This window comes from Apis cerana, linkage group LG15 (genome assembly GCF_029169275.1).
Source record: "Apis cerana isolate GH-2021 linkage group LG15, AcerK_1.0, whole genome shotgun sequence".
Lineage (NCBI taxonomy): Eukaryota > Metazoa > Arthropoda > Insecta > Hymenoptera > Apidae > Apis > Apis cerana.
This window is the reverse complement of record NC_083866.1, coordinates 8,008,793-8,026,269: the sequence shown is the minus strand read 5'-3', so window position 1 is coordinate 8,026,269 and position 17,477 is coordinate 8,008,793. Positions and strand designations below refer to the sequence as shown.

The 17,477-nt window shown below is 37.1% G+C and overlaps 1 protein-coding gene and 1 long non-coding RNA gene across 5 annotated transcripts in view; one reads left to right on the top strand and one right to left on the bottom strand.

Moving 5' to 3' along the window:
* LOC108001185 (disintegrin and metalloproteinase domain-containing protein 10) overlaps positions 1-17,477 on the top strand; it is a 119,908-nt gene that overhangs the window by 97,464 nt on the left and 4,967 nt on the right. For all 4 annotated transcript variants that reach the window (XM_062086020.1, XM_062086018.1, XM_062086017.1 and 1 more), the window contains exons 2-14: positions 4,544-4,804; positions 6,419-6,613; positions 12,564-12,862; positions 14,070-14,216; positions 14,703-14,851; positions 14,940-15,174; positions 15,256-15,430; positions 15,514-15,691; positions 15,755-15,932; positions 16,058-16,291; positions 16,406-16,522; positions 16,593-16,757; positions 16,861-16,987. In XM_062086020.1, coding sequence (XP_061942004.1) covers positions 4,544-4,804; positions 6,419-6,613; positions 12,564-12,862; positions 14,070-14,216; positions 14,703-14,851; positions 14,940-15,174; positions 15,256-15,430; positions 15,514-15,691; positions 15,755-15,932; positions 16,058-16,291; positions 16,406-16,522; positions 16,593-16,757; positions 16,861-16,987 — 2,460 coding nt within the window. The remainder of the gene's footprint in view (positions 1-4,543; positions 4,805-6,418; positions 6,614-12,563; positions 12,863-14,069; positions 14,217-14,702; positions 14,852-14,939; positions 15,175-15,255; positions 15,431-15,513; positions 15,692-15,754; positions 15,933-16,057; positions 16,292-16,405; positions 16,523-16,592; positions 16,758-16,860; positions 16,988-17,477) is intronic.
* Positions 5,751-9,333, bottom strand: LOC133667423 (uncharacterized). Its single transcript, XR_009832915.1, has 2 exons — positions 8,966-9,333; positions 5,751-8,629 (listed from the first exon to the last, which is right to left on the bottom strand). It is a non-coding gene; the product is annotated as an uncharacterized LOC133667423 (long non-coding RNA).

Here is a 17,477-nt window from a genome sequence, read left to right as displayed (position 1 = left end):
TTCCCCCTCTCCCTTCTTCTGGAGACGAAGAAGGAAGACGTGGATAATTTCGCGCCACGCGCTTTGTCCTCGCCAAGAATTTCCTCGCGATTATTGCGAGCTCCGAGTTTCGAAGATGTTTCGTCGATCATATTATTGCAAGTTTTCGTTTTACAATCGATTATTGCAAATTATCCTTTCTCCAAATCGAAACGAAATTTTTCTCGTATTTCAGATCGGATATTTTTGTTTTCGAAAGCAAAAGTATAATCATGTTTTTAATGATGATGCTTCTCTCGACGAGGATAAGAGTGATGTAAGTAAGAAGCAAAGAATTTCGATCCCTTCCCATTCGCCCGCTGGAGATGATTTAAACGGAGGTGGAAATTTGACAGGGCGCGCTTCTTTGAACATCAGCAGCAGGGAAATTTACCCCGCTCGAATTACACCCGATCCCTCTTTAATTTAAAATCGGCTCGTTTCACATTCACACCCACGACTCGCTGACCCATTTGCCTCGATTCTTTCGATCTCTTTTCAAATTCAGCAATTCGTGGATCGAACTCGATTCGTCGCTCGTTAAGTAAAGTTGAATGAAAGGAAATATCGTTTAGGCGAGACTAATTTTTATTCCTAGCTCCATACATTGACGAGAAAGTGTATGTACGTGCGACGAGAAACGGATAGGAACGCAGGGGGTGGAAAAATGGCAGGAGAGCAATATGCTGAGAGCACGAGAGGAGGAGAGATAGGATTGAGGAACGTGAAATGGCCGTCGCGACTTTCAATTTTTTCCACCCGTAACAATGTCAGAAAACGCGTCGATCGTTTCTGTAAAAAAAGAAATATTGTAAAAATGAAATGTAAGATGAGGAGGAGGAGTGCAAATACATTGACTTGTACGGATTTCGATATACGTATCGATATACTCTTCGAAATCGAAGAAGAATAAAATTAGCACGAGTTATTAATTATATTAATTCGAGCATTAATTCGAACAGAATTATTATTATATTTCAAGGAAAATAATAACTTTCTCCGATTCATTTTTTTTCTAAATTTCTTTTACATTAATGAATTATATATAAAAAAAAATGAAACGGACATGCAAAAGAGAGAATCAAAAAAAAAGAAAGTAAAAAAAAATTTCGTGAAAAGAATTTTTATTTCAACGGTCAGGATCGTATACATCCGAACACAACGGAAACAACGTTGGAGATACGATAAAAATTCCTGCTCCATCGAATTTTTCTCTCCTCCTAGCTGCTGGTGTATTTATTTTTAATTCAAACTGTCGTTTTTTTTATCTTATTTTATTCTCTTTAAATTCTTCGTTTTCGTCTCGCTTCTCGGCATTTAAACGAAAGAAAACGTATAAAACGTATATAATTGACGAATTAATATTTACATCGTTACGCGCGCGCCAGTAATTAGCGACGACCATTGACGTTGCGAGAGAAATGAAAATTTCGGGTGGGGGGAGGAGGGGGAAAAAATGCGACGCTTGAAACTTTCAACTCTGGCGAATTAAGGTAGGAGCGAATTTTACGATATCGTTATAACGAATGTTCTCGGTGAAAACTGTGTTTGAGCAAACTGTGCATCATGCTGCCCGCCGGAAACATGGAATTGCGTGAATACGTTGGGAAAGGTGGGGCGAGTTCAGTTTCGAGCGAGACTTGGTATTTTTCACTGAGCTATTGCTTAAATTATACATCTTGACGGTAAGTCGTGCAACGAATACGTTTCTCTTAAACCCCCTTGAGGGATGCTGACAGGTGTATACCTGTGTTTAATTTTTGCCGAAGTTCGAACAGGCGAAGCTTTCTTTCTATACGAGTTCAATAATGTATAATAGCCTCGAATAAGATTAAAAGAACGGATATTTATCATCACTCGTCATCGATTTATTTCTTTTCGAATTCCGAAATGAGTAATAATAATTTTCGAAAATAATTTATCCACTTTTTTTTATCAACTTTTATTTATTAATTTTCCTCTTTTATTTTATACGTATCGCGCAATTTATGATATTACGACAGCTTAATTTAACGTTCGTACGTAAGTACATTTAGTTGAACTGTGTATTTTGCGTTGAATTATGAACTGTATAACGAGTGTTCCGCTTTCCCACCAGAGAATTAAAATGAAAACTTCATTCAATTTGTCCGTTTCAAAATTCAAAAAAGCTTTTTAATCATATAATATTTTTACTTTTACGGCGATTCGTTTAAAAAAAAAAAAAAAAAAAAAAATTCATACGGTAAATAATATAAGTAATAAAAATTCGATAAAAAATGTTTTCGTATTCCATCAATTTTATATTTAAAAAAAATATTTTCTGCGATAATACAATATTTTAATTCCTGTTTTGTTTATCCTTTAACTTATCATATCGATTTCATACTATTTTCATACTGTGATGTTTCAAAATCTTGATGATATTACTCGATATTGATTTATATCGCATTTTTATATTCATTGCCTCGTTCCTTATTTTGATGAGATAATAGAAAACATAAGATAGACAGACTTTCCCGTGGATCTATTTTTCTCGTCCACTTTCGCTCCCGTTTGCCTTCATACATTGGATTAACAATCAGCTTTGCACTTGTTAAGCAACGAAGTGGAACAACAACTGACCGGGTTTTCAGGATTAGATCGAGTTCCTTCAAGTGCCAGAAACTATTTCACGCGTAAAATCTTTGTTGCGTTCTTTTTTTTTTTTTTTTTTTAATTAAATTCCGAAAAAGATTTACTTTCGATGAATCGAACGATTCTCAAATAATATGCGAACATAAAACAAGCATAAAAATTTAGTTTATTTTCAGTGATGCAAGAAGATTTGTTTATTTTTTGTGGAGAAGGAGGGGGAATAAACGTATAAATGGAAAATTTACAAATAAATAAATAATGAAAAATATTATATAATATCCACATTTGTACATTTAATTCTATATATATTTCAATATTTGCACGATATCAAATAATTTTATAATTTTCTCACCCCCTATTATTGAATTTATTTTGAACATGAAATCTTAATCACCGTAATGTTAAATTCACGTCAAAATTAAATTCAATCTAAATTTAATTACGATCCATTCCGTTATTAGTCGTGTTTAATTGCTTGTTGAACGACGCACTTGTCATAACGTATTTCCACGGAAATATTTTTATCCCCGCGATAAAAGTGCTAAGCGCGATGTAACTACGAGGAGGGTATATGTATCATCGGTCCCAGCGTCTAGGGATCACTGGAAACGCGCAAGTTATTTATACACTCTTCTTTTCATCTTATACAAGCCGCTAATTTTAAGCCTCCATAAATTTCCTTCGTTTTTCATAAAGTTCTAGATACGTGAAATTACGTTCGATACGGGAGGAAAGGGGAATTTTCGAACGAAGAACAAAATTCCTCAATTTATAACGTGACCTAGATATATCGAGCATTTGATATCGCTCTGTAATGTCTTGCATACATCGACCTTCTATATATTCATACGTAACATCTAGAATATCTCACCTGTCTATACGTTACATCACGAAAATAGATCCTATTATAATTTTCTATTACAAATCGATCCAGAATACAAAATAAAAAAAAACATAAATATTTATTCGTATGTTGTTGTTAAATTAATTACGCGTTTCGTAACGTTTAAACAAATAATCGAATTAATTTTTCAACGATAACATTATCGTAATAACAATGTCAAAATAACTGTTTAAAATTTTCGTAAACGTAGCGCTGATAACTACACGGCAAATTCCCATAGGTGCATAAATCGAAAGAACGTTGTATAGATAGGATCTACACGAGGTAAAGTCGCTTCCTTTCGTCGCGCGCAGGCGGCGCTGAGATCGCAAGGAAAAGCCACTAACTAATGTAAATTCATGTTACGTTCTCGAAAATTACGAACGATGTCAAAGTGAACCACTGTTAGGTTAGCCACTGTGGCACATTTTGTCTCGTTACAACGTGTATCCATCAACAAATAATTTTTAACAAAAATTCCCAGCACGGTTTAACTTTCTATTTTTTCATTGGCAAATGAATTTATCCGTTTTTTTTTATCTCTTTTTCCAAACGCGTATTTTTTTTTTGTCCTCATTTACATACTGGATTTCCTTTATTTTCCGCGAGAACGGAAAAGAATTTTTGTCCAATTATACTTTTATGAGATCTACGACTAATTATACCAAATTGCACGGGCGAATACCAAAATTGCGCACGGTTGCTCGAGTATGTCTAGTAACCGTGTTTATTCCTATATAGGATGAAACAAAAATCCCTAGAATCGCGAGTAAATAACTTTTAGGAATACGTTAAAAGAAAGTACGAACTAATTTGAGAGGGGTAGAAAAAAAAAAATTACGGGAACTTGAAAGCTACGATAAAAACAAGGATTTACATAACGAGGAAAGTTTCGAATGCAAAGAAATAAAATCCACCGAGTCGCGTAATTCTACCTAGTTACTTACAACGGACACGTTAAAAACTATCGTTTAAGAATGATCAAAGACCACTTTGAACCTTTGTCTGTTCATTTTTATGTTACAGCTCGCCGTTTGAACGAATATATCCGCCACTACGAACCACTCTCTTATCCAACCGAAGAGGTCCACCGAGGTCACTTGAGGGCCAAGAGGTCGGTTACCCGCGACAATTCCGTGACTCTGAAGTTTCGCTCGCACGGAAGGGACTTCCACATTCGATTGAAGCGAGATCTGGCCACCTTTAGCAATAATTTAATTATCGAAGGGCCGTCCGGTCAAACGGAAGACCTCGATACGTCCCATATTTACCAGGGCCACTTAGTCGGTAAGTTCGATCATCATTTTCCAACCGTTCATTCTGCGATCCGAATTACACGTACGAATCCTTAGATTATACGTGAAATCACGTTTTAACAGGAAAATTTCCACATTTTTTTCATTTTTGTATAGAAACTGTTGTTCCACGGCAGGATTTAATAAAAATGACACGCGTGTTAGTAACGTATGTAATAAATGAAAGCGTAGACTCGATCGAAAGGATCGTTGAACCTTCCACGAAAATAATAAAGACCCTACTAATGTCTAAGGTCAAGGTGTCGTAACGTTGTTATGAAGACGCTTGCGCGTAAAGGTGAAAATGTGGTAATGGGTTGAGTGACTTCGCTTACACAATACGTCGTGCACGGTGTTGAGCTTTCTATAGCGTATGTAAATCACAACCACTTTGCCGTTCAAGCGTTACACTCGAAAACTTTATCCACGGGCAGAGTACCGTTTTACCGGTATAGTCACCGCGTTATATCTCTTCTCTTTAAGCCGTCTCGCGATACCCACAGGTGTGGCACGCAAAAGTGCGTGTAGATACCGGGTGAGACCTTTATTTCCACTCTAATAATTTACGATAGTTCGTGCACGAGGGGACATTTTAAATTATGGATTGGCTCGAGCCGGCTGTTGGAAACTGTTTATCTTTCACTTTTGTGCTCGCGCCCTCCCCCTGCCGCGACCTGGTTGCGTCTACGTGTTTACCGGAAGGAAAAAAAAAAGCTCTCTTATTTCGATTTTTAAAATACAGGGAGGAGGGGAAAAAAAACATTTTAAAATATTCGTGACATTGAAGGACACTTGGCCTCGATTTTTCCCTTCCGTTTTATAAATAATAAAAGAGAAAAGAATCTCGAAAAGGATTATTATTATTATTATTATTATTATTATATATTTTCGTGCAACTCTATAAAGTTAAATGATTATTTATAGAATTTCAATAGTTATTTATTTTTTCAAAGGCTAATTTATTTATAATTACATTACAAAAGAATGGACGTAGAAGAATTTTTATTTTAAGCAAATATAAATAAATTTTTACATTATCGATCAACTTTTGTTCCTTCGTGTTTTTTAATTTATCATCGATAATACAATTGATAACGCATTCTCTTCTTTCTGATTAATTAATATTATATTTTTAAACAATTTTAATTCCACACTACGTTACTCGAATACGTTAGACATCATTTTAAAACTCGAATATTTCTTGCATTTTCTTCTTCCCCTTCGCGCAAACAATATATATCGACTAACTTTAACTGCACAAAAATGTCGCAGTTAATTTAGTTCTTCGTTCCAAGAAAGGAATGAAATATCGATATTATACTATCCTCGCATGTAAGTACCGTATCATATCTAACCTGTTCAAACCTGTCATCCGAGATTTATAACCACGGAATACAATTCTCAAAGAAACTCGAAATAACATAGTGTTGAGAATCGTGTGAACTATGTGCACAACTCCCTTACGATTTATTTCCTCGCTTCCTATTACTATAATATAAACACGCTACAATAAAAACGAATATTTTAATTTCCTTTCTTTAATATCATTTATAAACGCGAACTATTCTTCTAAATACATCCCTCTTATTTGTTATCGTTTTTCCAGGTGAGCCAGGCAGTCACGTGTTCGGAAGTATCAGCGACGGTGTTTTCCACGGGAAAATCATATCGCCCCGTGGTGGCGCGTGGTACGTGGAAAAGGCGTACTATTACTTCCCGCCACACGAGATAAATGACACGTTGCATTCTGTCATCTATCATGAAAATAACGTGGACGATCCGTACGCCCACCTTCGAAAAGGTAATCTTCGTCGAATCGTCTCGTTCTCCTTTCTTTTCTTTTTCTCTCTTCGTCCAATTTCATTGTAAGTAATACGAAGCGTTAGGAAAATCGATAGAGAAAAAAAATAGTCACGAAAACTCGTCGACGTTATTAAGAAGAAGACGTGAAAGTTTCAAACCAATCGAGCAAAATATAAAATATTATTTTCTTTTTATCATTGAGATTTTATCAAAGATTCTCCGAATTTTTTTAATCATTAGCTCATAAAAAATCTCGAATAAAGTTACGTTTAAGCAGTTATTTATTAAAACAACATTGAATAACATTTATTCGTAGCTGTATAATCGGTATTACGATTATTTCCAATTATTCTTAACTTTTTTTTTTTTTCGTAACTTCAACGTATTAAATTTTGCCCATTATCATCCGATATATCAAGATAATTTTTCGAACGAAGCTTGGCTAGTTGCCAAGTTAGTTAAGTGGGTAAAAAAAAAAAAAAAAGAAAGAAAGTAAAACGTATGCTATGACGTAATCGTAGAAGCACGACAAACGATAGAATTTTCCAACGGAATTAACCGTTACATCACACAGCGTATAACTATAAGACTGGACGTTGTGTTATTACGATTAATGCGCTTGGAATCGCGCATTGTACTATCGCTCGTGTTAATGAAACGCTATAATTAATTTTAATTACGTGGCTGCGCACGTTTCCACGATAGGAGGTCGAAGCGGCAGTTTTCGCGTATTAAATGCGATATAAAATGCAAATCTCTTTTAATCGTCGCCGTTGAAAACTTTCGCGTACAATTTCGCGTGTTTACATAGCGCGTTTTTTGTTTACAAAATTGGTGAAGGGAAAAATTTCGTTTGTTCGAAACGAGGAAACGAGATTTTCGAAAGAAAGGAAAAATCGACAATCTGGATGGCCGTCGATAAAATGTTTTCCGAAAGGATCAATTTGCAATCTTATCTTATTGTACGCGACACATTCCGACACAATCAAATACTGTTCCATTTCGCAATGATAAATGACAATCCCAACAATGGAATATCGATTATCAATATTATTCCATCCATAAATAACGAAATAAGAAGAAACAAGAGACGCGTGTTAAGCGGCAAGTGACATTAACGACGACCTTACAAGGCCTTTAACAACACTTTAATATCCATCCACTCAACATTCTTCTCGCACTTATCACGTGGTGCAATAGATAGACACGAGCAAATCTTATCGAGACGTTCGATAACTTTTAAAAACTACGTTTCATAAAGATCGCAGTTCCGGATGAAACGATCGTAAAATGATAAACGGGGGCTCGGTCCACTGCGGTACGGCCCTGCACGCAGTTCTACAGTTGCCTGTCTACAAGCGCAAAATTAAATTGCTCGTAAATTAACTTGATAAACTCGAGCCTCGGCCGAAATTTTTGCACACTAATATTTTCACGCTTGTTCGGTGAAGTCTAGAAAGATCTAAAGTTCGACACAATAGCATATATAGATATATCTCGTAACGGACAACTCGTAATATGCGCGAGGCTGCGTTTGCACACTTGGAAGGACATCACCCCTTTACCCCGCGATGGTACGCGGCCTCTATCCCTTCCACCGGAGTCTAGTCAACACCACAGTTTAGTTGACTCGTTATGAGGCATCCTTAAAGGAGCATCCAACCGTGTACCGGTTTTTAAGCGAACCGCCTTAACTATACATCGCGTAAACCGCTGCAATATATTGAATAGAGAAGTGCACAAGTGCGTTTGTACACGCACACATACACATGGTTGAAGAGTGAAATTCAAACAAATAGCGTGGCTAGAGAAGGCCGAGGTTCGAGGACTTACGGAGTTAGAGTGGCTAACGAGGGTACCGGTTGATTCAGACTGGAGGGCATTGCAGTTTCCGTTCCATTTGCTCCACGTTGTTCCTCCATTCCATTGTGTTTTCACCTTAGTGTGTATAATTTTGTGTATACTCTCCTTCTGAAGTTCTCCATGATTTTTCTTCACTTTGAATAACAGAATACTGAAAATTATTTTCAGAATTTTAACACTTTAGGCTTGAGAAGCGAATCTCAGTCGAGTGATTTATGCTAGATTTCGTTGGATCTTCGATTAATAGAGCGCGATATTAATTTGTAAATAGATTTCTTTGATCTTTGTTTCTTCATTACGAAGTGTATAAAATCATTTTTGTGTTATCTACGTCACATTGTCTACTTGTCACGTGTGCGTAAAATCATCTCGAGCTATTACTTTGCCCTTCGACTGAAAAAGTCGTCTAGCGTACAGGAACTTAATACTTGGAAAGAAGAAAGAACAGAGAATCGTAAGGAACGAAAATAAAAGAAAATAATCATACCCGAATATTTACTTTCGTACATTCGTGTAGCCGTTGCAATCGATCCATTCCAATTCATTCCAACAAAGAGATTACACGTTCGGGAAAAGCTGTAGACGAGGGTCGATAGGGTCGATTCCACGCTCCATTCGCGATATCATTCGCAAAAGGAGAAAGGTAGAACGATTCTATTCTCTCACGGGTTTATATTTGTATTTGTACCGAGGAATAACAAGATGGAAGATATTCGCCTGGTCGCCGAATTAGACATAGCCATACGGAGCACACACACGCATCGGTTCTGTATAGATGGGAACGTGTGGATTTCAGCCAGCGCAACCTCCGCCATGTTTATAGCATTTGCGCAAATAACCGACGCTTAAATAAACAGTTGCCGGTATCGCGTATAATATTTATCGTGCTCTTCCTCCCTCCTCGTCCATATTGCACTCCTCGCGGACAAACTCACGTCATCTTTGCCTGTTTATGCGTTCGATATACAGGTATATGTGTATATATTATGAATCCCAAAAATTAATTTTCCACTCTGAATTTTCCACCATTCACATTCATGCGATCTTTCCATTTTTTGGAAGGAGGGGGGGGGGATATTTAATTACACGTTTAAAGACCTATTCGATTAATATTATGATTATACCATGTGAAGTTGTCAATTTTATAATAAATAATCGATTAATCGTGTCTCGTTGAATTCTACTTAATTTATACTTTGCTTTAACGTATTTTTGCCCTCTTATATTTTCTTTGCGTAAAATAAATAAAAATAATTCTTTTTTTTGTATCGTATCTTGATTTGACTGTTTTTGGAGAAGTGAACGAATTTAAAAATATTATTCCTGTTTAAGCTGAGCGCAGTACGAGCAAAATATTAAATTAGTTTTCGGAGAGAAGATTCAGTGGTAGTTTAAAAAATTCAGATGTGAAAATGAGAATCTTGAAAATGAGCACCGAGTTAGATCGAAATCCATATTAAACAAAAATAAATTGGAAGGCGAAGTAGAAGCTAATCCAACGAACAATATCCACTCCAATGATATTTGGATGCAATGGGTTTCGCCGTTTATAGTTGTTTTTAAAAAAATGAAATATTCGACACTCGACGAGAAGCTGTAATCGCAGCATTCGAAGAATTTATTCACGTTAAAACCATGAAGTTTTGTAAAAATGGAATGCGTCAATTGGAAATCTCGTTGAGAAAACGTCATTAAAACTAATGGCTCATATTTTGATCGAATAAATGTTATAGTTTCGAAAATATATTGTTTTTAATTTCAAAAACGGCAATTTCACGTGGCACGATCTAATATTTCATACGACACGCAATTCCATTGTATCGAGCCGTTATTATGGAATAATATCCAGTTGGATAATGAATATTGCGCGAATCACTTTCGTCATAAAACAGTATATACTAACATTACACATCAGGTATTGTAACCTCATATTTAGAGATACCGTGAACTGTATTCTGAAACCTGCGATTAAATTCAATCCCATATCGATACAATTACAGTCGAAGAACAAAGAGATCATTCTTACTTAAAATCTTCAATTCCATCAATCGATAACCGCGACCTTTTCTCCGTTTATTTTCTTCTATTAACACCGTCGGTAATTGTTTTTACCGCACACAGTCGTATTATTCTTATTACCTTCCATCTTTCCATCGATCACGATCGCGCAAAGATTGTTCTCTACAAGATCAATTCTTCGCCAAGAATTTTCACCAATGTTGGTAAAACGTTCCCATCTTTACCACCCTATCTCATGTAACGGTAATCCGTATTAAGTTTGTAGGTAATATCAATAAAGTTTAGCCAATATCGTCACATCGAGACGCCAAGTCATTAAACCTCGTGGCTCACGGTTAACCCGCCGATAAAACCAGCATCGACCGCTGCAATTATCCCTGGTTTGACAATATCGATTTGTTCTTAAACTGTTGTGCAGTGAGCGCCATACAAGAGAATTTTCAAATTATCGATCGTACGATGAGGTATTAATCCATATAGTTGTAAATATTCGAAATCGCTACTCTATGTTCCCTCATTTCTTTCTCTCTCGTTGGGATTAATGTAAGCTTATATGAACCTGCCTGGACACTTCAATTTCATTAGGTTGCTATAACCTATAACTCGGATTATGGAACACCGTGCAACGTATCACGGTGCTCGATTTTGTGCGATTCGTAAAGGGGAGAAATGGAAGTTTTTTGGGGGATAAAATTATGGATATTATGATTCTTCGTTGTCATACTATTGCGTAGTCATTCTACTGCAAGTCGATACAAAAAAAAATTTTTTTTAAATAATCCACCCGCGTTCTAAAATTCATTAGTTTTAACCAAGAAGTTTAAATTTATCGTCGGGAAAGATAAAACGCGAATAGCAATTATTCTCCGAATAATGTTCGCGTCTCTTGTCCTTTACAAATTTCAATTTCCTCCATCTTGTCCCCAATTTTTCTGAAAAATTCTGAAAAATTATTCGTCATCGACGATAATAATAAACGATACAAAACGGCAGTTTTCGTTCTATCGTGGGACGACATCAAAGGACGAGCCTATTATTCGAGAACGCATGATCGTTTCCAGCCGGGCAAGTTTATAACGCGTCGCAGCGGAAGTGGCGATGCGCAGTTTAATTATTCGCGTAATTTCGAAATGCGGGGAGAGAAAGAGAGGGAGAGAGAGCTGTGTCTGCAAAAGCGGATGCGCCGGCATAATGCGCCTCGTAATGACAAACTTAACCGCTTCCCCTTGGGTGTCGTATCGTCCGTAACGACGATCCCATTATTTTGAGGACGTGGTCACCCGCCTACGTACGAGTGTGAAATCATACTTCCTCTTTCAACGAACGACGAGGAGCCAAGCAGAGCGAGCTTAGTGTAAACGTACGCTCGATGTTTCGTTATTTTTTTTTTTTCTTTTTTTTCAGATTCAAACTCGGATTATTTATTTACCATGGAATAATTCATTATTCAAAAAGAGTGATTCTCATGTTTTTTTTTTTTAAGTCAATTCGCTATTCGAATTTGAAATAGATTTAGATGGATTATGGGGAAATTTTAATTTTTGAATTGAAGTTACTTTCGTAAAGTTACTTCACCTTCGAAACGTGAATAATGATAATTGGAAATAATTATGTAATATGAAACCGCCGAGAAACGGATCGATTATAATATGTATTACATTTATAATTATAAATGTAATTCGAGCATTTTAGTAACCCGATCATTCGAAGTAACTTTCTTTATTCGAGATTTTTAACTAGTTACTTTTTCCAACCGGTCAATCGAGATCCAATTCTGGGATGATAGGTCGAAGGAAATTTGATTAGTTTCTTCTTTCACGTGCGATATGGTTAATTATTATTATTTTTTTCTTTTTTTGAAACACGAGGTTATGGTTATCAAGAAAAAAATTTGATTAGTTTCTTCTTCCGCGCGCGATATGATATTGCTTAATTATTATTTTTTTTCTTTTCCTTTTTCTCAAAGCTTGCGGTATCGGAAAGGAAATTCGATTAGTTTCTTCTTCCGCGCGCGATATGACGTAGCGATATGATTGGTTAATTATTGTTTTTTTTTTTTTTTGAAGGTGAAACGGGAGGTTGCGGCATCACCGACGACGTGGTGGAGTGGATGGACAGGATACAAAATTCCGCGGAGCCGGACGAGGAACGTCCGGTGACCGAGAAGAAATCCGATCCGCCGCCGGTGGTGAAACCGTGGAACGGTGATCAGGAATCGCCTGGTCACAAGTACTCGAGAGAAGCTAACGAGCCTAGCCACAGGAGGACGCGGAGGGCGACCAGGCCGAAGGAGGATAAGAAGAATAACACTTGTTCCCTTTTCATTCAAACCGATCCCCTAATATGGAGACACATATCGGAACAGGTAGATATCAAAGTTATTCGTGCGCAAAACATTTCTCTATTTATTTGATCAGGTAGCTCAGGAGTTTCGTTTAAATTTTCATAAGAAAAAAGTGGCGGATTTTTACTAGAAAAAAAAAATTGGACTAATCCAGAATGCATCGAGGATGGGATTGCTGTATAAAATGTCACGCGAAACAATGGTATATTAGTTCGATATTCGACGTATTTTCTTTCTTTGTTTGCACTCGAATGATCGGAGCCATCACTTTGGATTCGAACAGCGACAATATTTATTCACGATTATCGGTTTTTTTAGAATCACGCTTCATAAACGAAGCGTAGAATCATATTAATGTGAAATAAATAGATTTTCTTATCTCGAATTATATCGTGATCCAAGTTCGACACAATCAAATGGTAATATTATTTTTAAAGTTTTTCGTGAATGCGACGTGATAATGGGTTCAAGCGAATGATTTTTCGTTATTGAATTTGACGAAATTACTTCTATTCGTGAAGAAATTGACGATAAAGATGAAGCAAGAAGATGAAGATAGAGAATGAAGCAAGAAGTGTAAAAAAGATGAAGAATAAGAATAATGGCGAATAAGAGCGCGTTGCGTTAACAGGACTTAACAAGGATTACAAAGTTTATTCTCAACGAAATAAGAAGTAGTATAAGAAAGATGAAAGATATTTTACTTGCGATATTGTCCTGACGAATCGAGCATGCAACAAAACAACGATGTAAAGTTTAATATTCAACAAATTTTCTTTCTTTATATGTAGATACGTAAAATATACGTTAATTTGTGTGAAATCATTTTGTGTTAGGCACGTAAGTAATTCACCAATAACACACCGAAAATCGTATCTCGAGTCGTTGATTCGTCCTAGCGAAAAAAGGCTACTAGAGCAGGATTCTCTACTTTTTTCTTTAGCGTGAAATTCCCTAGTTGCACGGTCCCGAATACCCGCCATTCTCTCGCCGTGCTCACGTTCAAACGGTTATATTCGTTGGTAATAGGAGATAGCGTAATTTCATTTCGCATTTTCTTCTTAGAGGTTAGACCAGACTACTCCACATTCCTTTCCCATTTGAGGAATTTATCTCCATCTTTGAATTCGTTTTTTCGATCGAAGGCTCGTTCTTTCCTTTAAAAATCTTTCCTTTAAGGAAGATCGACGACAGAGAAGAGTCTCATTTCACTGATTTTCACTTTCAGTTACATCACGACGCGGAGAAGACCAGGGAAGAGATATTGTCTCTGATCGCGCATCACGTGACAGCGGTGAATTACATTTACAGAGACACCAGATTCGACGGGAGGATCAAGCATAGAAACATCAAGTTCGAGGTGCAGCGGATAAAGGTGATTTAAAAAAATTACTCGTCTTCGATCTGATTCGCGAATCCTTCCTGAAAAGTCTTTGGAAAAAGTTTTGAGTTTCGAAAAGTTTTTGGAACGATCGGTTGACCCGACTCGACGACGAAGAAAAAGATAAAAGTTTTAATTTTTTTTCTTTTCTCTTTTCTTTTTCCCCCCTCTGCAAAGGACGATCATCATCGCACGAGTTAAAAAATTAGATTTTGCAAACTTTGAATCGGCGGCTGTTGACTCGTTTCGACAAATTTTACATCGCAAAGTAAAAGTTTAATTTTTTTATGCCAAGGATGATTGCATTGCACAACTTTAAAATTAGATTTCGAACTTTCGTTCAACTTCGAATTCACAAGGTAGAAGATAAAAGTTTTTTTTGTCTTTTTCTTTTTTTTTTTTTTTTTTTTTTGCGAATAATGACTGTGTAACTCGAAAAATTAGGTCTCGCCTCTAATGAGAACACTTTGACCACCGCAGATCGACGACGACACGGCGTGCACGCCCCAACAAACGTACGGCGAGCCAAATCCTTTCTGCATGGAGAACATCGACGTCAGTAACTTTTTAAATTTGCATTCGCTCGGCAACCACGAGGATTTCTGCCTCGCGTACGTGTTCACCTACAGGTACGAAAAAAGAATAGCATCTTTGAAATATACATACGATACTCAACGTACTCGGAATACAGATTCACCACAGCTATATTATTAACAGAGATTTTACTGGCGGTACTCTTGGTCTTGCCTGGGTAGCATCCGCATCTGGCGCATCCGGTGGCATTTGCGAGAGATACAAAACGTATACGGAAACGGTTGGGGGGATGTACCAGTCTACCAAGAGATCTTTGAACACTGGGATCATCACTTTCGTCAATTACAACAGCAGAGTGCCTCCGAAAGTGTCGCAGCTGACGTTGGCCCACGAGATAGGGCACAATTTTGGATCGCCTGTAAGAATTTATTAATTAATTAATCAAGAACCAATTCTTCCATCGCGTTTTTTATTTCTTATATTATCGTTTCCATTGCAGCACGATTTCCCACCCGAGTGTAGACCAGGTGGTCTCCACGGAAATTACATCATGTTTGCGTCGGCGACGAGCGGGGATCGGCCGAACAACAGCAAATTTTCGAAATGCAGTATTGGGAATATCAGTAACGTGCTGGACGCCATAGAAGATAAGAAGAAGAAAAATTGTTTCACCGGTGTGTTGTACGCGGTTAATATTTTTCGAAACGTCACACGCGTTATTCGCGGATTTTATTGTTCCATTTATTTTTTGTAACAGCCTCTGCTGGAGCTTTCTGCGGTAATAAGATAGTGGAAGCTGGGGAAGAGTGCGATTGCGGGTATGATGATAACGAATGCGTGGATAAGTGTTGTTATCCAAGGCAGATATCAGATTTGGATAAAATGAAGAACGACACGGCGAAGGGTTGTACCAGAAAATCTGGAACACAATGCAGGTATGGATCGATGCAAGTTCGTGAATCTGATTGTGAGTCTGACGTGTCATTCCTCTTCTACAGTCCCAGCCAAGGGCCTTGTTGTTCGAGCGAGTCGTGCCAGTTCGTTCCCCTCTCCAAAAACGTTCAATGCAAGGCTGAATCGGATTGTAGTTACAATTCGACTTGTAACGGCCGATCCTCCGAGTGTCCTCCACCGTTGCCAAGAGCCAATAAGACTAGATGTAACGAGGGAACTCAGGTAAAAAAGGAATACTATTTTCTGTATTATCGATGGGGATCATCTTTTATTTTTCTTTTTTCTTTCTCTCCCTTTCTCTTTTTTTTATTTATGACAATATAATATATAATGATAATTTTGTTTAGTTGTGCATCAACGGCGAGTGTACGGGATCGATTTGCCTTGAATGGAACTTGACCGAGTGCTTTTTAACCAGTAACGTAATTCCAAACATCGATAAACGTAAATTGTGCGAATTAGCCTGCCAAAATGGAACCGATCCATCGACCTGTCGTAGCACCAGCGAATTTGCGCATGTAGTCGGTCTACCCGAAGGTGGAATTAGCCTCAGACCTGGATCACCTTGTGATAATTTTCAAGTAAAGAAGCTCTGATTTAATATGTAATAACCGTACAAATGTATCGTTTTATTTTAACCGATTAATAATTTGATACTTTCCTTTTTTTTTTTTTTTTTTTTTTTTTTTGTTTAGGGATATTGTGATGTATTTTTGAAGTGTAGAGCCGTTGACGCAGAAGGACCATTAGCCAGATTGAAAAATCTTTTATTCAATAAGGATACATTGCGTACGGTAGCACAGTGGATAACCGTAAGTATAAATTTGAATGTAGAAGAATAATATCGATATAATAATAAAATCGTTTATTTTTTCTTTTCAGGAATTCTGGTGGGCGGCAGTGTTAATGGGAATAGCTTTCATTATTTTCATGGGCTTGTTCATCAAGTGCTGCGCTGTTCACACTCCATCGAGTAATCCTAAGAAACCACCGGCCAGACGTATCAGCGATACTCTAAGAAGACCGATGAATACTCTGAGAAGAATGGTATATAAGATAAAATAAAAGAGAGGGAAAAACGATAAAATATTTATATAAAACTATTTAATTAATCGTTCGTTTAATTTAAAATAATAAATACGTTTCGTAGCGACATCCACACGGAGGTGGAGCAGGTCCCAGAAGTATACCTCCCAGACAAGGTCAAGGAGGACATGGTACTAGGGGACCCTCTCACGGTTATGGAGAGGGTAGAGGTGCTCAGTATTATCCGAAAGGTAAATTCACCTAACACTTTGGTTGCTTTTTTTAATGCAGCTATCGTTGCTCGAGTTTGATCCTGAATAAATGTTGCTTGTTAAAATACGTACGTCGTACGTTTGTACATTAGCTGGTAAAATATGGATTAAACTCAAGCTAAGAAGCTTGCTTTTATGTATTTGTCCCTGTGTGATCTGCAACTATATCAATGTTTTTTCCTGTTTGCATCTTCCTCGCATTGATTGATGCGCATCACTACCTGATACTATCGTTCTATGACCTACAGAGGTGAGCTGGGGCCTATACTCTATACCCTTGATAGAAGCAAATCCACGAATAGAAATTTCATTAAATATTCCTTTCCAATCGTTTCAGCCGCGACATTCTTGCATTTGCTCCTATCTCTCTTCTATAACCATTCGACGAAAGCCATCGTTAAAATTTCATTCGATCGTTAATCGTCAAAGTAACATACAGTTTTTATTTTCCGCTTTCGCATCGTATTTT